General features: G+C 47.8%; 6 protein-coding genes across 6 annotated transcripts; 4 read left to right on the top strand and 2 right to left on the bottom strand.

The window, feature by feature from the left end:
* Positions 1-68: 68 nt before the first annotated feature.
* F4812DRAFT_439714 (P-loop containing nucleoside triphosphate hydrolase protein) lies at positions 69-4,233 on the bottom strand. Its single transcript, XM_047935091.1, has 3 exons — positions 3,625-4,233; positions 122-3,564; positions 69-85 (listed from the first exon to the last, which is right to left on the bottom strand). Exons 1-2 carry the CDS (start codon positions 3,857-3,859, stop codon positions 392-394), a joined length of 3,408 nt encoding a protein of 1,135 aa, XP_047787451.1. The 5' UTR covers positions 3,860-4,233; the 3' UTR covers positions 69-85; positions 122-391.
* A 221-nt stretch (positions 4,234-4,454) lies between these two features.
* On the top strand, positions 4,455-7,559 carry F4812DRAFT_439713 (uncharacterized protein). The gene is made up of 2 exons (XM_047935090.1): positions 4,455-4,785; positions 4,836-7,559. The coding sequence occupies exons 1-2, from the start codon at positions 4,606-4,608 to the stop codon at positions 7,443-7,445; spliced, it is 2,790 nt and encodes a 929-aa protein (XP_047787450.1). The 5' UTR covers positions 4,455-4,605; the 3' UTR covers positions 7,446-7,559.
* A 2,342-nt stretch (positions 7,560-9,901) lies between these two features.
* F4812DRAFT_461977 (uncharacterized protein) lies at positions 9,902-12,915 on the top strand (the record flags this gene model as incomplete). The annotated part of the gene is made up of 2 exons (XM_047937955.1): positions 9,902-10,606; positions 10,678-12,915. The coding sequence occupies 2 exons, from the start codon at positions 9,902-9,904 to the stop codon at positions 12,913-12,915; spliced, it is 2,943 nt and encodes a 980-aa protein (XP_047787449.1).
* A 655-nt stretch (positions 12,916-13,570) lies between these two features.
* On the bottom strand, positions 13,571-16,941 carry F4812DRAFT_133481 (uncharacterized protein). The gene is made up of 3 exons (XM_047929561.1): positions 16,308-16,941; positions 15,897-16,224; positions 13,571-15,846 (listed from the first exon to the last, which is right to left on the bottom strand). The coding sequence occupies exons 1-3, from the start codon at positions 16,404-16,406 to the stop codon at positions 13,685-13,687; spliced, it is 2,589 nt and encodes an 862-aa protein (XP_047787448.1). The 5' UTR covers positions 16,407-16,941; the 3' UTR covers positions 13,571-13,684.
* Positions 16,849-18,313, top strand: F4812DRAFT_133514 (uncharacterized protein). Its single transcript, XM_047929562.1, has one exon. It carries the CDS (start codon positions 17,478-17,480, stop codon positions 17,985-17,987), a length of 510 nt encoding a protein of 169 aa, XP_047787447.1. The 5' UTR covers positions 16,849-17,477; the 3' UTR covers positions 17,988-18,313.
* A 326-nt stretch (positions 18,314-18,639) lies between these two features.
* Positions 18,640-21,530, top strand: F4812DRAFT_452536 (histidine phosphatase superfamily; the record flags this gene model as incomplete). Its single annotated transcript, XM_047936364.1, has 3 exons — positions 18,640-20,032; positions 20,524-20,883; positions 20,959-21,530. 3 exons carry the CDS (start codon positions 18,640-18,642, stop codon positions 21,528-21,530), a joined length of 2,325 nt encoding a protein of 774 aa, XP_047787446.1.
* Positions 21,531-22,116: the final 586 nt, after the last annotated feature.

The raw sequence follows: 22,116 nt of genomic DNA, 5'->3' as shown, positions 1-22,116 counted from the left end.
GCAATTTTTAATTTTCCGATTTTACTCTCCGTGTTTTTAATTTGGTATTTTAATTTTAAAAAACCCCATAATTTTTTTTTTTTTTCCCCGGTTTTTTTTTTTTTTTTTTATTTTGTTTTTTTTTTTTTTTTTTTTTTTTTTTTTTTTTTTTTTTCAACCACTGGGAAAATAAAATCTGTTGCGAGAGCTTGTCATCTCTATATGTGTTTTTAGATCTATGCGAATCATGATCGCTGCAACCTTGGTTTGCAGCAAGCCAGCCTCCTTTAGAAAACAACGTCATCCAGTGATCAAACGCCTTTCTAATGCATTGCGTGATGCTAAACACGTATGGTTACGTACTCTATACATTTATTTATAAATGAAGCCAGGCTGTAGTCCAAATCCGTGGTCAGTCGGGATTGCCATCGTTGTTGAGTTCTCCAGAACTCTTCATGTTACAGTCCGCAGTATCTTGCGTGCGAGTAGCTAAATGCGCTATTGCATCCCACCCACTACCGCCTGTTCGCATCACTAAATGTGGGTTGATATCCGCCGTGAAGTATCTTTCTCGTCTTATACTAGCTCGAGTGCCGCCTTCAATGGCCGAGTACGCGCTTCTCGTTGTGCGCATGCGCTTCCTTCCTGGCTGCCCACCTTCGCTGAGGAGACTGCTGCGAGAAATCCTTTCTTGTTGAAGCCGCTGGTCGTATGCCACGATGCTACGTACATATGGTGCGATATCAAGACTGATTGTCTTCATCGTCCCATCGAATACCGAGGGGTCAAGATATCCCGCAGCCAATGTCTTCTCTGAAGCAGCGATAGGGTCAAATGCGTGACTATAATCCAGGCGCACAATGGCCGGCTTCGCGCACAACGAGTCGCTGAGATGACTTTCTAGTTTGGCGGTGACTTGGGCCTCGCCTAACGAATTGCAGATGTGTCCACTTGCTAAATGACTTTTGTTAAGGTTCTTCAAGGCTGTGGACACGTCAAGCTGCGTCGTGTTGTACCGGACTAAGGGAGATACCTCAAGTAACTGTCGACCAACAATAAAGTCTTCTCTCGTCTTCGCGGAAAGATGTGGAACCGATGCATCCATAGAGACCTGGTCAGGGACAGTCGAGGAATTTGACGACGTTATATCTGAATCACTTGTGAAGCCGGTAAAAGATTCAATCAACTTTAGACGCTCAAGCCGCTCTTCGGTCGAGGACTGTCTCTTCTCTGCCGTTACTGCCCAAGTAGCAAAATCGTCATATGAACATGATTCATACATATCGAAACACCAGTTGTTGAGAGCTTGCTGATGTAACTCCTCCTGTGTCGAACGAAGCAATGAACTATCAACGACAGCGTCCCTGCTCAGCCAACCCATACCGGCTTGGTAAGTGTCCTGACTGATGACCCGGATGGTATTTCCTCTTTCGTCGACATCACTGCCCTTGGGCCATCTAGGATAAAACCAATTGAACCCTCCTTGCACGTCTCCCACTCCGATTTGACACCAATAATTGAGCTCAGTGATTGAAGCGCGGAGATCGTGACCACGTGAATCGAAGAGAGTTTCTACTGCGTGCCGCCGAAGGACATGACCTTCGTTAGCGGCAATGAGAAGTAGTAAGTCGACAGCTAGGTCCTTCGGAGGAGTAGAGAAGCGGAAGATGCCATGCAAGTTTAGACTTTGTAAGGGAACTAATGTCTCGTCATTGCAGGTCATAACAAAAGGACGTTTTGATTGCAAGATCATGGAGATAACAGTGGTCCAAAATTGTTTATCCTCTTCATAGAGAATATCAACTTCTTCTAGGAGAATTAGAGACTGCTTCTGTGTCTTAGCAGATTTCTTTGCCTCCTTCATGCTCAATGAGCCTGCTGACTTGTTTGTCTTGTGTGCCGGGACTCGGTTCGGCTTGAAGAAAGATGTCACCATGCCTTGTTTACCAGATTTCAGGTTCCTGTCCACCTCGTCTTCGAGAACCGCCCCCTCTCGTTGTGTGTCATCTTTATGACGATGCTGGACAAGGTGGTTCTGTGTCATGTCACCGACCTTCTCCAGGACGTCTTTGCCGTTTCTTCTAGCCCCTGCATTTATCTCGAATACCTCGAAGTCAAGTTCCTTGGCGATAGCATAAACAGTAGCGGTCTTGCCGCAACCGTGGGGACCACTGAGTACTACGGCATTAACGTAGCGACAGCCGTCTCCAGTCTTTCGATGAGAAAGAGAACGCATCATTGTCTTCTTCCCTTCACCATGGCTACTGCTTGTTGGCCAGTCTCCAACGTCCGATATCTCACTAAGTTCATCTGTTTCCTCGTCGCTAAACACGACGAAATCATCCGGTTTCTTCTTTCTCTTGCCCTTACTTTTCATTGGGGCAATGGCCTTAGACTTTGTTCCAGAATCAATGATACCGGTGTCCACGGCCTGCACTTTTAAGTTTTCAAGCCAATCGCGTAGCAACTCAGCTTCCCGGCCGTTCTGGAGCACTCGCTCAGCTGACGACGGTGCATACTTCTGCGCCCAAGTACTTGTCTCACAAGTCGACCTATCAAAAGCGGACAGCCCTTTCTCGATGGAATTGTATGCGTGTGCGATCGCGGGGTGCGCTTTCGGCCTGTCGCCACATCGATAGAGGGTTTTCAATTCACCAAAAATACGTGCCTGAAGACTCTTTCCACTTTCGAAACGCCTCTCGGGAATCCGCAAGATCGCAGGAGGGGGGTGAAAGCTATCATTATCGCAGACCTTTAATTCTTCCATCAGCTGATCCAAATTCAAGTCCGACACGGCCTGGCTCAAAATAGATTCACAACCAGTGATTTGAACTTGCTGCCCTTTCGCCTTGCGTCTCGCCGGAAGACGTTCAGATAGCGTATCTTTGTGTGGACTGCAAGGCTGAGTTGTATCACCCCGTACGTGTGCCGTCTCTTTTGATGGCCAGGCTGGGTGCTGTGCACCGGGCACCTTGACATTGTTGCCAGAACTCGTGCCGGGAGCTGGAAAGTTGAACTTCGGAGGTATTGGTCGAGCATGCTTCCATGAGCTGGGAGTCGAGCTAAAAAGTACCTGTCTCTTGACCGATGATGTTGCCGAGGGCTTAGACTTTTCTTCTTCTATAGTAGTGCTAGGTTTCGATTTTCCTTGAAAGAATGGATGGGTGGGCTTGTTAGGTGTTATATCGGTCTTGGATACGACAGGCTGAGATATCTTCCCTCCTGATGCATTCTTTGAAATATCGTCCGCTTGGACGCTATCATCATGTGCGCATAAGCTGTGGGCGGGCTTCTCATTTGCGTCTCGGCTCGAGGGAGGTGTACTAGGAAGAGCGTTTCTAGCAATGTCGTGTTTTGTCTTTGGAGGACTTGAGAGAATCTCGTTGATCCTCTGACCTATTCGCACTCGGGAGGCATTCTCGCGCTGGCCATAACATATCGAAGCTAGGAAGGACTTCTGTTTTCGACCGCGTTTCGTGTTCTTCTTATTTCCAGTAGTAGATTGGTGCTTTGGAGGAGAGCCAATAGTTCCAGTTGCGAGATTCAGTTTCAGTACCTTTGGTGGCTTGGACGTAGAATCTATTGCTGCTATTCATAAGCATTGCACTGGTCTAACAACGTATATTGTTATTGGGTTATCCATACCTGATAGTGAAGTCTCCTGGATATCGTCAGTTTGTCCATGCTTCCGCTTGCGCTTGTCTTTACCCGATAGAGGAGTTGAATCAGTATTATCAACGGAGTTGGGACTACAGGACGGGTCCGGTGTAACTGGAGCTATATTTTCGACCGCATTATCTTTGGAAGACTTCTTTGGGGCTGTGAAGAAGGGATGCAGTTTCTTATTTTTAGGGTTGACGACGTCGCCATTTTCGACCATGATGACTGTGAGAATGATAGTAGCAACGTATTTTTAACAGAGTGCTATTGATAGAGCCCTAGCGCACCTAAAGACGCAGGATAGAACTCAATAAACAGCACCGTATCTGATCATTCTTCAACATGTATGTATAATTTAGATGCTTCCCTAGAAGGATTAAATTATGAGCTCGGGTCGTAGTGATAGATTGCATGTACTGGAAAGTTGAGAAGCCTGAACTAAGAAAAGTGGTGGAAAAAGTATAAAATAAGGGAATCTTGGGAATACATTAGGCATGTACTTTAGGTATGTTTGAAGGTTAGGTAGTAGGTTATGTGCTTGGTTGACTGGTGCGGGTAGTGACTACTTCATTATTGAGCATCTTAACATTTAAGTGATCGCGTCTAGCCGTCGCGTCTGACGCGACTGCACTCATTGAACTGCTCAATTGAATTCTTGGCCCGCTAATCCTACCCCACAATATACGTACCTTACATATGCCATAGGTACATACATACCTAATCCATATTAGGTAAGAGGTACGGTATGACATGTACCTACTAATTCAAGTGCCGCTTAATCTTCGGGTCGGTGCTTTCGATAGCCAAGTCCGACTCTCCAACTTTTTTTTTTCTTTGGGTCGTTTTTCCCTACCTATATCAGCAAGTTCACGAGGAGGACTCGTCCAGAACCAACACAATTCGATTGCTACGATTGGTGGCAGCTTCATTACCTACTAATTCCAGTCGCGTCATTCTAAAGTAAATATGGCTTCTCACTTCCAAATTCAGAAACCATATGTGCTGGCTACGTTGCCTCGGCCCTTTGATCCAACAACAGGTCGCTACGTTGTTAGTGAGGTTTATGGATGCGCACCCGGCTCAAGGAAAAGGAAGCGCCACGAGCTTGCGGTTGGGATTGACGGCGAAGCTATTAATATTTATAATGTAAGAACTTCGTACTGGTACTATGCGCTCGAAATATTCACTCTCTATAGGTTTCTTCTGCCAGGCTTGTCACGTCATACCCGGTCCCTCCTCAGTCCCTCTTCTCGTGTCCTGTAGCTTCTGTTCGGCGCAAAGTGGAGGGAACGCAGGAGACTTCGAGATATACGTTCGCAGCCACTAAGGAAACACACGAACATAAGATTATCCAGTTCAAGGATCATGTGGACGTGTCTGGCAATATCCACTCCACGACTAGATCAACATCTCTTGGTCCAGGCCAACCGGTTATATATGTTGCTCCCATCATCCCACCGATTGCACAAGGGACGGCTAGCTATCAAACGCTAAATGATGGGCTCCTTGTTGTGCGACGAGACGGGAAGCTTACTTATCTTGACGCTGAGACATTGCAGAAAAGATGGGATTCATCACCCGCATCATTATATCAAGATCTCCCGGAAGCTTCGAAAGCGGATTTCCAAATTGACTTTTGCTCTCCTGCGCCGTTGTCAGACCTTATTCACGGAATTTTCAAGGGCGATGATGGTGCATTGAGCCTCTTCCCTGATGTCAGGCAAAGCGTAGGTGCAGATGCCGAGGTCCTGATCCTCGTCTCAAGCTACGGCTCAAGCAGACAGCAAAGTCGTCATCTCCATATCGTGGCCGTGTTACCACAGTCCCAAGCCTCGAACGGTAGCCAGCGCCAGGGTATTGTCCAGCTCCACACTATACCGATTCCATCCTTCGCAAAAGAAGAAACTAGTACAGCCTCCTACCGCCTAGATCTTCGGTCAGGAAGTCTACTCGAGTTGCGCGGTTCTACGTTCAACATGTATGACTTGACAACTAGCCTTCCCAGAATCACGTCCACAATGGAACTCGATGGAACTACCTCTTTTCTACGCCTTAGCAAAACCTCGCTGCTTTGCACCACGCCTACCCATCTCAGCATTTATAACCCGGTTTATCGGTCTCTCCAAAATTCTGTCCCTGTTGATCTCGACGCTGGTACAGGCCTAGAAGCTTGCTTTCTCGCTGCTTACTTCTCCCGCTTAGAACTCGCGGTTGCCATTGTCGATGCTAATTTGGTCGCCATCCAACTAGAAGCCCCAATCATGCGAACTAGGAAACGTCGCGCTGAGGGTCTTTTGATAGATTCAATCGGACGCGGCGTGCAGCTCACTAAGCGGCCGCTGATTCATGACACCTACGAAGAGAAAGAGACGTCTGTATTCTCCAATTATTTACCGGGCTCTATCAGGGGTGAATACTGGGAGTTGTGGAAGGCAGACGAGGCGAAAGCTGACGCCCTTCTTAACTCAAATGATATCTGTGGCCTCGAGAAGCTACTAGCTCAGAAATTTGGCATTCAAATCCAGAGTGAAATCCAAACCCCGAATGGGATAAAGGAGGAGGAGCCAGTCTCGCCCAAGACTAATACAATCTCTTGGGTGTGGCCGAAGACGAGGGCAGGGTATCCTCCCGCAGATAGGAGATGGATTCTATATGCTATCAGCCGGGCTTTTCAGTGGAACGATGCCTTTCCGGACGACCCAACGATCCCTCGACTTATTTGTCAGTTGCCGCAGAGCGACATCATCAATTATCTTGTAGACGCTGGCCATCTGACCTTGTCGAATGTAAGATCTGCGCTCCACAGGCAACTTAGAGATGATGAGAAAGCGGATTCATTTCTAGCCGAGCAGATTGTGCTCCGACTAGCTGATGTCGACCCTTCTCTGGAACTGCTCGTCGCTTATATCTCGGCCACTAATCTTGGGGCGGTAGAACTGCTCCTTGCTGTACGAACAATCATGAGGAGTCTCGAGCTGGTCCAAGATCCGAAGAAACCACCACCAAAATTACTTACTAACTGCTCATCCGACGAGGAAGAAATGAATGGAAAAGGCGAGGACGAGTCCGACTATCAAAATATTGGTATGGAACTAGACGATCTTGAGGTTGAGATTCAGAAGACAGTGACCTATCTCAATGAAGATGCGGGCACTCGCGGCAATGGGTTAAGCGCAGCCTTTGCTAAGCTTGGTAATTGTCCCGGCATTTCAATGATTAAATCTTTGCGAGTAACCTTTAAGCCGGAAGAGATCTTATCTCTCATCTACCTCCTTCGAGTCGAGCTGGTTAGGGGGGCTTGGACATCTCGCTACCTAGACACAACGGATTTTGAAAAGGATTCCACCCTTGATGCACCACCTGACGGCATCGTTAAGCTACTCGCAGATCTTCTTGGACGCTGTGTAGACGCGATAGGTCCTGGCGGCTGGCTTCTGAACGACGCCGTACTAGCGAACGACGAGACCGGGGATTTCATTGCTTCCCTCAAGCTCGAGGTTAGTGCGGCCTTGGAAGGACTAGAGGAAGTCGTCTACCTCCGTAGTATTGTTGGCGAGGCGGTGAAGTATTGCGAAGCATCGAAGGTGCCTCGGGCCGATGACGTGGTAGACAAGATGAAGCCGATTCTTTTGCACGTTAAAGACCATACTACTCAGGCGTTGCCTCTGGGCCTGAAAACGAAGGATCGAATTCCAAGTCAAAAAATTGTGTCAGGAGGTGAGATCGTGGAGAGGTCTCAGAGAGAGACTGGTCATCTTAGGAGTCAACAGGTCGGACACTATTCGCTAGAAAGGATTGCCATATGAGGTTTATCAGATTTAGCTGAGGCTCATATGTAAGTTAAGTACATATGGGCCATTATGTATAGTCGGATCACGTTAGTACTCTAGCAGGCGTGAAAAATGATTCTTATTTACAAGCTCGGCTTCTATCTCGTTCCCAAACACTATCATTTCCGGTACTATCGCTACCTAATGTTGCCTCTTCTACCTTTAGTATACTCTTCGCCTATTGTTTACAACCTAGGTACGCTATGAATGTAACGATGGCACGACTCGATTCATCAGTAAACCCGTATGTGCTTATAACATAATTATAAGCCGCATCCTAACCTTGCCCCGCATAACCAAGCGCACTTCCATGATACGATATTGTACTCGGATAGGTCACCCTCCAGCCGTTGGTTGTCGTGGAACCGGTATCGAATCTTGGGCTCGCGGTAGGATTTCAAGGGTGTTAAGGTTCTAGAAAGCTGACCGACTAGGTTTGTTTGCCTATACCGCGTTCCAGTACAACGTTCTCGGCCAGGGTTCAAAGTAGACTCCAAAGAGGTCGTACAACACACCCTAACGTATCTAGCCGTGCTGGCGATGTAGACACATCATATTAAAGACCTATATGGCTATCATGCTTCTAGCCCGTAGGTGTAGAAATCCAAGGAACCGAATACACGTAGTCAATCGGAAGCCCGCATACATCAGATCGTACTAGAGACTTGCTTTTGCCCCCCTCTCGTTTACCTCACTGTTCACGATTGCATACGAATGGCTACCTACCTAGGCTGTGGAGCGTTAAGCGTTAAGTCACCGACTTTCTTACGACAGATGTAAAAAGTCTAAATGTCTAGTGGTTGACGCTCGTTGCCCGTTAAGAGTGCAGCTGAAAGACTTAGTCTCGTCGCACTCAATGAAGTAGAAATTTTATATTCTTCCGGGCGACCCAGTTCACGAGTAGCATTTTTCGTGTCACCGTATTTCTGCATCGTGTATGTCGTATTTCTCCTTGTCAGAAGCTAGCGACCGACCCCCGTACAGTATTTCCCACGTATTAACCATCTATGGAGAAGTGGCTGAATAGAAAAATTCCATGCAGTCATGCTCCCCGTACATAGTGTAGACGGTAGTAGGGATGAATCTTCCAAGCGAGGTGGCGCAGCGAATCACCGGTACACAGCGGTACGCAGGCCAAGGGCAAGTTGAGTAGTTCTCGAGTATACATACCTATTATTGCTTACTTGCTAAGCATCTAGCCATCGTAACTAATACACTATTACTCGCCTCCCTAAAAATAGTTACATTATATTATGTTTCCATTCATACGATGTCTCGGGATTCCTCGAGAATAGGACGAAGAGAAGAAAAAAGTTTACCTTAGATACCTAGCGTCTTTTACATACCTAAACCGTACTTAGGTAGTTATCCCATGTGGAGGCAAGGGGGTGGACGCGTTACCGGGGATTCCTCCCACACAGTAACAGGGATAACGACGAACCAATAAGCCATCATTGGACAGCCCTGCCGCCGTTGGACCCTGGAACCTGCGAGTTATGATGACATGTGTCTGTTAATTCTCATCAGCTCATACGTCACTGCCCAACCAGACCACCTTGGCCATCTTTCACATCTTCGTCGGGTAATATAATACTACTTTACACTACCTAGAATAACACAGGTACAATACCTAGCGTACCTGACCCTAGGGGTTGATATCGTAAGAAGCAGGGTGCTGTTTTACTCTATTTAGATAGTCTCATGTTTATCGAACGTAACCGGTAAACACTCCTATAATAGAGGCATTTAAGTCGAATTGCAAAATGCGATTGTCGTTTTGCAATGTACCGTAGTTAGGCGATTCCAACACACAACCCAGCTAAGGGAAACTATTATTATTCACCCCCTCTCCCCAAAGGTTCAAAGTATTATATCATACGAATGTATTAATAAGCTATTACCTCGTTATACGCCCTAACAACAGCTCGGGCAAAACTTGCCTCTATGCTGTACTCCCCGTGTGAGAGGTTCTAGATATCTCAACTTACCCAGAGTTACACCAGCAAACATACTTTCGAAGAACTAGACCTCGCAAACTCGAAATACACCAGTCAGCTTTTGACAGGTTGAGTTCTGACAAGTAGTCTAACCTACAACTAAGCCGACCTTGGATTGGCCCCGAGACCCTTGTTTTCTGATGTATAATACTAGCTCGAGTCTAGCCAGCCGAACCATCGCCAGCGAATTCCACTTACGATCCCGATTCTACTTGTGACGTTTCTCGCTAGTCTTTCACTAATAATTCCCCGAGCGTGTCTTAACATCCATCTTCTTACCTCGTCCCATTGAATGCCCTTGGACGGGTATGAAGCCATAGGATATACACAATTTTACTTACGAGAAAGCGGCACAAAAGTACCTTCATACAGAACAACCTTTAGGCCAAGTGGACTCTGTTCCCACTTATATATACGTTATACCCATTACTCGCGATGACAGCCGGCAATATAGGCAATGCACCGCCGTCCGCTAGCACCACCACTATGCGGATCTCGCCCGCCAACATCGAGCAAGTCGACATACTGGCCCGAAAACTTTACAAGCGAGCGCGAATAAGCCCCGAGCTTGACGGAATAGCAAATTCGGTGCGCAGCCTACATACAGCCCTGAAACACCTGAAGTTCGAAGCCGACGACCCGGAGTCGTTACTGAACATCGACAGCAGTGCCGTATACGCGCGGCAGCTAACGCCCATCCTCGAGGATTCGGAATTTGCGCTTAAGCAGCTCGATACCATATTCGATAAGAAATATGGAAGAGGCGACGACAGTGGCAGCGGTGACACTGTCAATAATAGAGGAACACAGATAGATGGAGACAAGGGCTGGTCGCATTTAGAGAGCCGCGAGCGCGACATGATCGACCTGATTCACACCAAACTCACAAATCAGAAGCTCAATATTGACATGTTCCTTGATACAGTTCAGCTTCACAACTCATCCAAATCCCGTCGCATGGTCGATACTAATAGCACCGATCTGGACTCTATTAAGGATGAGGTAGATATCATCGCATCGCGCATATGCCAACGGACGAATTCAAATTTGAGCGAGGGTAACGAAGAGGAGCTTTGGGGGCGGTTTAGAGATGAGCTAGAACAGGCTGGTTTCTCAAAGGAGGTATTGCGTAAAAATCAGGTTAGCTAGCCCCCTTTATTTTTCGGATCCTCCAATCCAGTATAGCGAGATTAACAGGCGTCATGCATCAGGACGTCATACGAGCCTACATCCGCCAGTTAGACAACCAGCTCAGCGCCAACGGCGGCAGTACGCCTTCGGTGCGGGGACTGTTAGAGTATTACCGCCCTCGAGCTGATGGCGGGCTACAGATCACTCCGTACCCAACCTATACCCCGGCTGATTTCAGCCCGGAGGAATTGGAGCCCAACGTCGATGAGGAGAAGCTATTTCCGTCCATGAGGATGAAACGTTTAGAAGAAGACGAAGACGACGATATCAACATCAACATCAAAAATAGCAACATCGGACGACAAACGTCGACGCAGCCCATCATGCCGGATTATCCTGCAAATCTGTCTTATGACCGTCGCCCCTCAGGCGGTGGTGATAACACCGATGGGTCAACGGCGCTTATGTCCACGCGAGAGATTATGGCTTACGATAAGCAGTCCGGTATGGCTCTTGCGACGGAAAATATGCACCTGCAGCCGCCACCGAATCCGGCCGGCCCGAGCTATCAGATGTCTAGTCCTCCCACATCTCACTACCTTCCACCTTCGGTCTCTCAGCCTGCTTTACCATCTTCCGCACCACCAACCACAGCCGACCAGTTCGGGACCCACCTTCACCGTGCCCATCCTCTCCCGTCGGCCGCTGACAGCTCACTCCCAATCCGGCGTCCGCACTCCGTATCCGTGGCCGAGGTAAATCGGCAGCAGCCACAACAACAACAACAAACACTCGTCGCTCCACAGCAGCGGACTGCACGGCTAGCGCCTGACAGCAAAGGTCACGAAATCCCATTAGATGCCAAGTGGACTCGGATCCCACGACGCTTGGTCTCGCCCGAAGTACTGGCTGGCGCAGGTGTACGCTATGAAGCACGACCGGATTTTGTGGCAGTACTAGGGGAGCTGAGCCGGGATGAAGTAGCCTACTTTGCTCGTCGGACTACCGAGGTACGTGCTGCAAGGGGTCGGCGAACTAGTAATACCCCTGTCATCACTGGTGATGGTGCGAAAGCGAGAAAAGTCGAGGATAGGTATCACCCGGATAAATATCGAAACTGGGACGTGATTGAAGAAGAAGAGCGGCAACGGCAGCGGCAGCGGCAGCACCGGAAAGAAGGAAATAGGAATAGCCATGACACTGATAGCAACGACGACAGTGATGATGACGGTGTGACTTACATAGTCAATAGTCGTAGTCGGCGACGAAGAGGAAGTACAGCAAGCACCGTCAGCGCGCTCTACGATTCGAGCGACGATTCGAGAACATCGGATGAAACAGACTCTGACGAAAGAGACCGAGAATCATACGATTCCTCGTCTTACTCTCAATCATACCCACGCTCTGGCTCATACCTAGATGACTATCACCACTCTCGTTCACAATCCCATCGGCGCAGTTCCACCATGCCTTCGACCTCGCTTAAGTATGATGACAAATCCAATTCTACGGCGGGAGCAGACAGCAAAGCAGCGGAACGTAGGAACAGTCGCGACGGCAATGAAAAGGGCACCAAGACTTATCCGTTCATCGTGTCACCGCCAGCATCTACACCTGGGAAAGACAAGGGCAAAGACACCGGTACCGGCACTAGTCCCGCCGCCACGGTGAAGCCAAAGCCTATTCTCAAAAATAAGAATGATGACCCTCACGTTCGAATCGACCCCACTCCACAAATCATAGAGGAAAGTTCAAACTCTCTGCCTCGAAGCTTACCTTCATATCGGCGCAGCGAGCGGGAGCGGGAGCGAGAACGGGACAGAGAGCGGGATAGAGATCAAGAGAGGAGTAAAGATAGAGATCAAGAGAGGAGTAAAGATAGAGACAGGGAGAGGAATAGAGATAAGGAACAAGACCATGACCGTGATCGTGATCGTGAGAAGAGATACCGCTCAGACAAGTACACAGACGGAGAACGAGAGAGAGACCGCCACACGGACCGCGATCGCGACCGAGACAGGGGAGATCGAACCCGGGAGAAAGAATACTACTCACACCGGGACCGCGAGGAGGGCCGAACCGAATACCCCCACCGGCACCGGCATCGCAGTAGTCGCGGCCACCGGTATCATTCGTCGAGCGGTCCGAGAAAAGACCGCGAACGCGAATACCATGACGACCATTATGTGAGCAGTAACAACCGGTCCCGGGAAGACCGTACCTCCAAGAAGAAGGCTCGAGACGAGACGATCCGTGCCGTCGGTCTCGGAGGCGCCGCAGCTGCTATGCTAAGCATGTTGAGTGAAGCGGCACTATGAAGAGTTCGCTGGGGGCTATTAGAATTATAATGAGATTGAAGTTGATCTGTAAGAGAAACAAGCAGAAAGGATGCGAGGAGTATGTGGCAGAAGGAGAAATGTAAGACGCGGGGAAGTGGAGAGAAAGAAGGAAAAAAAAAAAGAGAAGACAGAGACGGAAGATTGAATACATGTAGAGAGGATTGATGGTCGAGCCAGCCGCTTAGTTTCTTCTTAGCCCTTTTCACCTGAATGAAATAAGTGTTACATGCCATGCCCTCCATTCATTTCACAAAATGCCGAGTTTCCTATATCTTATCCGTCGTTCTATCTTTAAGGAAGGATTGATACGATGGTAAAAATCTACAAATAATGTTTGGAGTTGGAAGGATTAAGAAAGCAAGGGTAAGGCTTATTTTATTATCGTAAGGGAGATTACGGATACCCAGTTGAATTGTACAATTGCATTTTAGGATAAAAAATGGTATAAAACCAGGTTCAAATTCCCAATCTTGCTCTCGACTGGTATTGCTGGTATTACCTGGATTCACATTCATATTCATATTCACATTTGCATTTGCTACTTTCAGATGGAACACATCATGGTATTCTGTATAAAATGCGCTCTTGGTCTAGAACGCAAACTAGCCATCACCGATATGCCATGATGAAGTCTATATCCAACCTTCATGTGATAATAGTAACACCTTGTTGAGGACTTTATAACTGTGGATATCTTCGATTCGATTTCTTCCTTGCCGTCTCTATGCAATCCCGCGTATGAACGAAATCACCGGCGCCTAGTAGTCCTTCTCCCTGAAGCCTTTGGCGTGTTGTCATCCAAGTTTATGGGAATTTGAACATCTTGTCCCTGGCTCTGCCCCTTGCTACTAACATCGCTCTGCTTGCTATCTGCCATCATCCGACCCACGACGGCTGCTCGATGCTGTCGAGCTTCGGGGTTGTCATACTCTAGCTGGGTGCCACGAGGCTGGCTATCGCCATCCTCTGTCCCCTGGTCGCTGTTCCCGCTCTGCTGCATAATCATCTTGTCTAGAAAGCTGAAAGTAGTAGATGTGCCTTGCATCGAATCTAGGCGGGATGCTGAAGACTCGGTTCTTCTGAAATTAGATTTAGAATTACTCGTATTTGTTAACGACTCCGCACTCGCGCTTGACGCTGTCGACACGTTGCTTGCCGCACGACCAAGTATTTCCCGCCTCCGCCGCTGTTGTCGCGATGCTGGTTGCGGTTTTATACCGTCGCAGTCTTGGGCCGCTCCATCCCGAGCCATAAGGGAATTTAATCGCTTGGACATTTCCTCGCGCTCTGCTGCTTTTTCTCGTTCAGCCTGCCGCTTCCTTTCTTCCTCCTCAACTTTTGCTGCATCTCGTGAGCGAGTAGCGGAAGGATCCGAGTCGTCTCCGCTCTCAGAGTCGCCTACTTCGCCTCCAGTTGGGAAGCGTTTTAATTTACGGGGCTGCGGTGGCGTCTTTTGTGGTGATGGTGACTTGTTAAGCCCATTTGAGGTTGTCTCCGAGAGCGGTGCCGTGACGTGTTTAGATTCAGAATCTACATGCTTTGTTTGATTGGTAGGCGCTGTCTCGAACTCGGGCTCATCAGTTTGCTGCTCCTCATCTATTGCCTCCCGTGGCGTTGGGATATCGCCGTCGATGTTATGTCTTATAGCTGATGTCGGATTATTTGACTCAGATTCGCTCCTAGACCTAATGTTTGATTTTGAGCCAGGTATGTTGCCCTTTGCTACACCTGCGGATGTATCGCGTTTCATAGGCGCCTTCTGAGCAAGTGCTGGAAACAGGAATTTCTCCCATGGTACCAGACAACCCGTAGTAATACATTGCCAAAGCCAGTCGGCATCGACCACGGGAATTCGGGAAAACACGGCAAAATCGAGCTTCTGTTTTCTCACGCCATCAAGAGAAGGGCAAACTAATATCGAACACTGAGCGTTTAGTCGCTCTGAGTATTTGGCGCCAAGTTGGGTGATGGCTTTTTCCACTTGATTTAGCTGCTCGTTTCTAAACCCAGAAGTACATATCGTCAAATCACCGAAACCTCGAATAGGAAATCTCGGGAACGGCTGTCCTAGCACTTGTTCGCGCGGGTTGAAAAGCATCTTGTTATGGACACATCGTTCGATATAGAATTCGGTAACGATGTGCATCCCTTCTGGGACTTGCGGGTGAGTTTCTGGTTGCGAGTTCTGGGGCACCATAACATAACGCCGATCTGGTGGTTCGCTATGGTGAGACGAGGCAGCGTCCTCGATGGATTCAGAAACCTGCCCATCATGAGATAAGATATGGTGGCGTACAATTTGCTGCTTATTCATAGAGAAACCGTGAATGTAGAAGCGACACGAAGAGAATACACCACCGTCGAGAGGTTGGATAACATTGACAAGTAGTCGGTCTTCAGCCGTAGAAGCTGCCAGGTCCGCTGCAAGAATAGGTGGCACGCTGGCAGGACGCTCATTCGGGATGGCTGTAACTGACTTAGATAGGTCTGTCGATGATTGACCAACGAGGATGTCACCCCAAAGATTATCTCTTTGGCTTATGAGTTTCATACTCGCAGTCTTCCTCAGCTTCCTCCTACCCTCGTCTGCTGGGGGAGCCGTCGCGTCGTCATGCATCCTCTTACCCAAGGAGGCACCACGCTCAAGCTCCCGCCTGATCCAGGCCCCTTTCCCCCGTTCATGCGCTGGTAGTGTCGGGTCGTAGCACTCCTCGTTAAGTATCATGCCTCGCTCGACGCTGTCGTTTAGCCACTCGATAGAGACGGTTCTTATCCCCCACTTCCGAGCAGCGACGTACTTCTTCCCTTCAGGTTTACAGACGATAAGGTGCGTAACGCGCCGAGAAAGATCTCCTATATAGTCGCCACCATTCTTCCTAACCGTCTTTTCTATGAGAATGCGCGTATCATCTTCCCCTGTCAGCATCACAAATAGCGAGTTCACGAGGTAGACAACTTACTGTCCTCGAAACCAGTTAAGCAGCATATAAGTCTTGTTCTCTCTCTTTGCTCTGGGATCGCGCTCTTGGGTATACCCCCGCCTGTTTCGAAAGTTTTCAACTTCCACTCCTCCTCCAGTGCAGTAAAGTCGAAGTCCTTGTCTTCCGTCCATAAATCCCGTACAGCATCGACCCAGCCGGCGGCCATGGGCTTGATATCGGGTCGCTCTCTCGCGACATGGCGGTATTTTGCTGTATCGTAATCGCCTACGATCAGATGAGTTACGTTTGGCGTAAGGTCGTACTTATGAATTCCTCCTAGCTCAACAGTTCGCTTGGCAATTTCTGACTGAAAGGGCACAAATTAGTCAGATGGACTCAACCGGGAATACAGAACATCTAATCGTTGTACATGATTTAAGAATTGCTTACACGTAGATCTGCCTCGATGCTGGTGCAGCAAAGAACGAGCCCGGTAAAAGGCTTAGAGGAATCGAATGGCCTGTCTGGTGCCGGGGAAGAAGAATCCATTATCGGGCAATTCGGCAGAAGGAAAGCATTGTGGTGACCATTAATATACGAGTTTGGGAAATTGTACTCGATATTGGAGTACGATAAGTATATACAATGTAATGTAAAAGGTATGAAATACAAAATATACCTAAAGTAGAGGTAGGTTAGGTACACCTAACCTAAGGTAAGATCGTTAAACTTTAACCTCCACGCTACCTACCCGGGTTAATTGGGTCGCGTGTAAAGTCGCGTTGCGTTATCTTGTATTGTACCTACAATACCTTGTACAATTAGATACACAATAGGTACTGATTACCTTGCGGGGCACTTGGTTATCGCGCGTCGCCTTGGATGTATGTATCGTACCAAGTAGCTGTGGGTCCCAGCCTTTTGAACCTTGGAAACTTCCAAGGTTCTCAACGTCATGTTTGAACTACTTCCTCTCTTTTCACCACCGTATAGTTTTTGATGAGGGGACAAATTAGAATAGCTGAAGAATTGAATTGGAATTTTATAGATTTTTTTTTTTTTTGGATCAATCCTAGGTACCTAGGTACCTAAGGTACTGCTTTATTCTACAGCGGTTTCCACCCGGCCACCGTACCTAATCAGCACTTGAATACACACTCACAGCATAGCGCATTACAACATACAGCGCTCTGTATATACAATATACCTACATCAAAGATGTATATACTCGGTTTCGACGAGTGCGATCGTTCTCTCTCTCTTTCTCTCTCTCTCCCTCTCTTTTTTCTTCTTTTTTTTTGTTCCCTCGGATGACTGGATGGTCCTACACCAAATACTGTCTTAAAGATCGTACGATACACATATTGTGTGTCCTGTTGTGACTCCAGGGCGTTATCCGCGTATTATAATGCTTACTAGCTTGCCTCCTACATCATAATGTGGAACGTCCCCAGCTGCTTGATATTTGCTTATGTTGTAGGTAGTCCTAGGTAGGTTATATTCGCTACATATCCTTCAAGCCTGCTACCATCCTGTTCTAAGCAATTGTCGAGCTATTCCACTTTCTATCCTTAAAGAGTTTCTTCGACGGTTATATAGAAACTACTATCGTGATTCGTCATGCCTCGTTATACGTCTTCCTCATCCTGTTCCCGAGATAGTACTTCCACAAGCACAATGCAGGGAAGTCAACGCACTCGGTTACAAGAACATTCCGACAACAAAGAAGATGTATTAAAATCATCTCTAGTCTTCCTCGGTGCTATTGGGGCAGCCTCTCTAGCAGCTTCCAAGCTTTGGCCTAAAGGTATACTTTACGGCGAAAAGGAATCTTGGGCACAAGAGGCCAAAAAAAAGGTCAAACATGCCATGGGCGAAGATGAACCAAACCACAGACAAGATTGGAGAAGAACACAGAGCGCTGGCCGTGCTTACGCGGACCAAAGACGCCAACGACCGCCTATAACTGAAACAGAAGACGGGATAATGATTACGAGACCCGGCCACCGCAGTATGTACGTGGATACTGGTCGGATTCGACAATATCATGAAGCGGACAATGATCGTGGTAGGCAACGTCTTCGAACCTCCGAGACAGCAGGAGATTCAGCGATGCGCCGAGGACATTAATAGAATTCCGGGCTTCATATTCGGATGGATTCAGGGACTATCAGTATCACGGTAGTTAGCGGTATTTGGGAAGGGGAGGGATGGGATGAATAGATACCTAGGCTAATGTGTATCACGATGAATAACATTAGCTTCTTCATAGATGTGAGTAATAATGAGCAGCAGCATTATGAAAGCGAACAGAGGATATCACAAAGAAAGTTATTCCATCTGGTCTAATTCCTCATCCTGTTTCTTTTTTGATTTATAATACATGATACCTTATATCCGGATATATTCACCTTCGACGGAGTTTTATTACGCGGTACGTAGCGTACAGTGTACCTAAGGTATGACAGTTATGGCAAGTCAAGAATCAGGAACAAAGACGATTTTAGACATGTGGAGAAATAAACTTCTTCGTCCTTTGAATCCGTCTGTTAATAGTTGGCCGATCCCTGTCTAGGCGTTTCTAATCCTTGTCCAATGACGACAACATAATATTTACCTATACCACTGGTCCTGGTCCCGGATACTCCCCTTCGTCACTCACGTCATGTCGCATTTGTCCATGTAAATCCATCGAGGAAGGGATAAAAATGAAGGGCACACCTCCTCTCTTGGGAGGCTTTAGCTGGCTCCCATCTAACACCGCACATTCTACGATAACATAATGGCATCGTCATTCGTTGGAGAACTACTCCGGTTCACTACACTCATTCTTCCGATACCTCAACCATGCTCTGCCGCCTCTCTTTATTCCACATATAAATTTAACCCTCTTGAGCATCTTGGTGGTGTAACCCCATACTTCGAGCCTCAAGATCCGCCCGCGTCGCCGTCACCTCCACAGGGTTGTTCGGTGTCCCGGGCAGCCTATCTGTCTCGCCACGCTGCAATCTACGCCAATGACTACGATTACGAAGCGTACATTGAACCATTTGTATCGAAACTGGAAAATAACACCGCAATCGACTGGAGCAACGTTCCAGCGCTTAACTTCCTTGCTAGGTGGACAGCTCCGCTGACAGACGCGGAACGGGAGCTATTGACGCGTGTAGGCAAGTTAGAAGCGGCACAACTCGGTGTGACACTATCTTTTAGGTATCCTTATCTTAGGGTGCCGTCGCGCGTATGGACATCCTCGGCAGAGCGAACCGCAGAATCGGCCGAGTCGTTCGCGAGGAGCCTCGAGCTGAACGAGGATGGGATCAACGTCGTGAGCATTTACGAGTCTAAGGAAGCTGGTGCGGATAGCCTCACGCCGTATAAGAGCTGTCCGGCTTATTCGCCCTCGTTTGGGAGCGATCAATCAGCAGTCTACCTAGAAAAGTTCACCAAGCCTATTATACAGAGATTAAACGCGATGGCTCCCGGGTTTAATTTTACGGCGAACGACGTATATGGCATGATGGAACTGTGCGGGTATGAATCCGTTATTCGTGGCAGCTCCCCATTCTGCGATCTCGACCTCTTTTCGCCAGATGATTGGCTTGGATGGGAATATACGGCCGATATCATGTACCATTACAATGTGGGATATGGTAATCGGATTTCTGGCGTCATAGGATTGCCTTGGCTTAATGCGTCGGCAAGCCTACTTTTAGAAGAGTCGGCAGGGGGGCAAGACATCTACGTTAGCTTTACTCATCGTGAACTACCTCCTATGGTGTTTGTCGCCATGGGTTTATTTAACAACTCGGAGTTCGGCGGAAGCGAGGCTGCTATTAATGATACAATGCCATTAGATCGTATCAACCACCGACGCGCGTGGAAGAGTTCGCACGTATTGCCATTTCTGAGCAACGCCGCCATCGAGAGGCTAAATTGTTCAGGTAGCTACGGCTACGACAATGGCGATTACTATCGAATACTTGTCAATAGTGCGCCTCAACCATTGCCAAACTGTGCCGATGGGCCGGGTACAATTTGTTCGAGGGTAGGATTTGAACAGTATCTTCAAGAACGAATTGACATGTTCCAAGGATTTTCTGAGAGATGCGGAGTGGACTACGACAACTCGACGGACGTCTTAACGATTTATACGGATTCTGGGGTTGGTAATGGTACTGCTGTCGGGAAGAGGTACAAAGCATTTGGGTAAAAGGCAATTTAGAAATATTTAATGTGTCTAATTATAACATAATTATACTGTGTTTAAAGAGATAGAGAGGGGGGGGGGGGGGGAGGACGAAGAAAAAGAAAACAGAAAATAGAAAACAGAAAATGTCATCATGAAAGATAGCTCTTACCTAGCTCTTACCTAGGGCCAGCACCTACTTCGTACCTTCTACCTAAAACTTTCTACCCCACTATCCAATGCGGGAACTTGTACCGAGGTACAATAAATACAATACCATATCAACCTCCAAAAATGAGGTCCAATTTCGTGAGTAACAACTTCACTGCACCATCAGGCGGCAGGCAGATAAAATGTAAATGCCCAGTGGATCTTTCAGTGCCTGCACGGCATGTACCGCACTAAGGCTCTCGACTATTTACTCGACCAACTTTCTAAATCAGATCACATAGTCTCTCATCTCCTCACAATAATTAGTTCTAGCCTCTAACTTCATCACCCAAAGGACGCGCCGAAGTATGCCTCCGCGAAAATCTATCCAAGAGTTCAAGGAGCTCCTAAGGACCAGTAACAGGGTCTTGGCTCTCTGCGGTGCCGGCCTATCCGCAGCCTCGGGACTTCCAACATTTCGTGGTGCCGGTGGCCTCTGGCGCAATCATGAGCCTACATCCCTCGCAACTCCGACGGCCTTCAAGAGCGATCCCGCACTTGTTTGGCTCTTCTACGCATGGCGCAAGCATATGGCGCTGAAGGCGAATCCCAATCGTGGTCATTATGCCCTTGCCGAACTGGCAAAGAGGAAGGATGACTTTCTGTGCTTGACACAGAACGTCGATGGTAATGCCCCGTTCCTAGTTGACGTGAAACCCCACACCACCGAAAACCTCTGACAATGTACTCTTATCGTCTCAGGTCTGTCGCCACGTGCTGGACATCCCGAATCTAAGCTTCGACTTCTCCATGGGAGCATCCTCGATAACAAATGCTTTAACAAGAATTGCGATTATATCGACCGGGACAACCTAAGCGACCCCGTGTGCCCGGCTCTCGCTCCCGCCGCTGAAGACTACCCGCCCAACCAGACCATTCCCTTACTCGATCCTTCCATTCCCGCGCCATCAGTCAACGTCGAGGATCTCCCGCATTGCCCGAAGTGCCAGACTGGTCTGCTGCGGCCTGGCGTTGTTTGGTTCGGTGAGCCTCTCGATAAGAAGATGCTGAAGGATGTTGATAACTGGATCTATGCTGGACCTATCGATATCGTGCTTGTGATCGGCACAGCAGCCGTGGTCTTTCCCGCGGCAGACTATACGCAACAGGCTATAAATCAGGGGGCCATTATTGTAGTGGTGAATCCTGACCCTGAATCGGGGGAGGGTCTAGAGGATGAAGATTTCTTCTTCCAAGGAGACGCTTCTGAAATATTGCCGAAGCTTTTCGAGGGTGTCATTGGGAAGATGGATGAGAACGGGAAGATTTTGTAAATTCCACAGAATAATACATCCATGTTGTCTTTGATACTTTAACAAGTTAGATACCTTTAGGTAGGTACCGAGGTTAGTATCCAATGAATACTGCGTACACTGCGCAAACAACGATGTGGTTTAAAAGAAGTCAAAAGGACCCCCCCAAAAAGATTTGAAGAAGAAGGCTCTCATCATACCCGACATATATAATGTCATATCGTAGAGAGATTGACTCGTAGAGTCGAAGAATTGGTAGTTATCAAAGTATCCCTCGTTATGGTAGAGCAAGGAAACCTGTTAAGCAACAGTGACAAGGTAACCACTCTATATTCACCTAAACAAGTGCTTAATATAGGGAAGCCTTTATGGTAATAGCATATCTACCTACCTTAGCTAGGTACCTGCCTGGGTACCTAGGTATAAAGCACATAGATAGATGTAACTATGCATACCCTAACCTAGTACTCCACGTATCGCGTATTCAGAGTGGAATCTATAAGTGCCAGAAGGGCCACCAGGATGAATAGCATGATAACAAGGTGAAAATAAGAAGCTGTTATGTAAAAGTGTAACTCTTATACCATCTCCTTCTCCACTCAGTACT

Source organism: Daldinia caldariorum, assembly GCF_022478825.1.
Source record: "Daldinia caldariorum strain CBS 122874 unplaced genomic scaffold F4812scaffold_16, whole genome shotgun sequence".
Taxonomy (NCBI): Eukaryota; Fungi; Ascomycota; class Sordariomycetes; order Xylariales; family Hypoxylaceae; genus Daldinia; species Daldinia caldariorum.
This window is presented reverse-complemented; position numbering and strand designations above follow the sequence as displayed.

Coding starts and splice junctions, on each gene's coding strand:
- F4812DRAFT_439714 (XM_047935091.1), bottom strand. CDS start 3,859: ATGGTCGAAAATGGCGACGTCGTCAACCCTAAAAATAAGAAACTGCAT. Junction 3,565..3,624: donor CCAGGAGACTTCACTATCAG/GTATGGATAACC, acceptor TATGAATAGCAG/CAATAGATTCTACGTCCAAG.
- F4812DRAFT_439713 (XM_047935090.1), top strand. CDS start 4,606: ATGGCTTCTCACTTCCAAATTCAGAAACCATATGTGCTGGCTACGTTG. Junction 4,786..4,835: donor AAGCTATTAATATTTATAAT/GTAAGAACTTCG, acceptor CACTCTCTATAG/GTTTCTTCTGCCAGGCTTGT.
- F4812DRAFT_133481 (XM_047929561.1), bottom strand. CDS start 16,406: ATGGATTCTTCTTCCCCGGCACCAGACAGGCCATTCGATTCCTCTAAG. Junction 16,225..16,307: donor GCATCGAGGCAGATCTACGT/GTAAGCAATTCT, acceptor GTGCCCTTTCAG/TCAGAAATTGCCAAGCGAAC. Junction 15,847..15,896: donor CTTAACTGGTTTCGAGGACA/GTAAGTTGTCTA, acceptor TGACAGGGGAAG/ATGATACGCGCATTCTCATA.
- F4812DRAFT_133514 (XM_047929562.1), top strand. CDS start 17,478: ATGCCTCGTTATACGTCTTCCTCATCCTGTTCCCGAGATAGTACTTCC.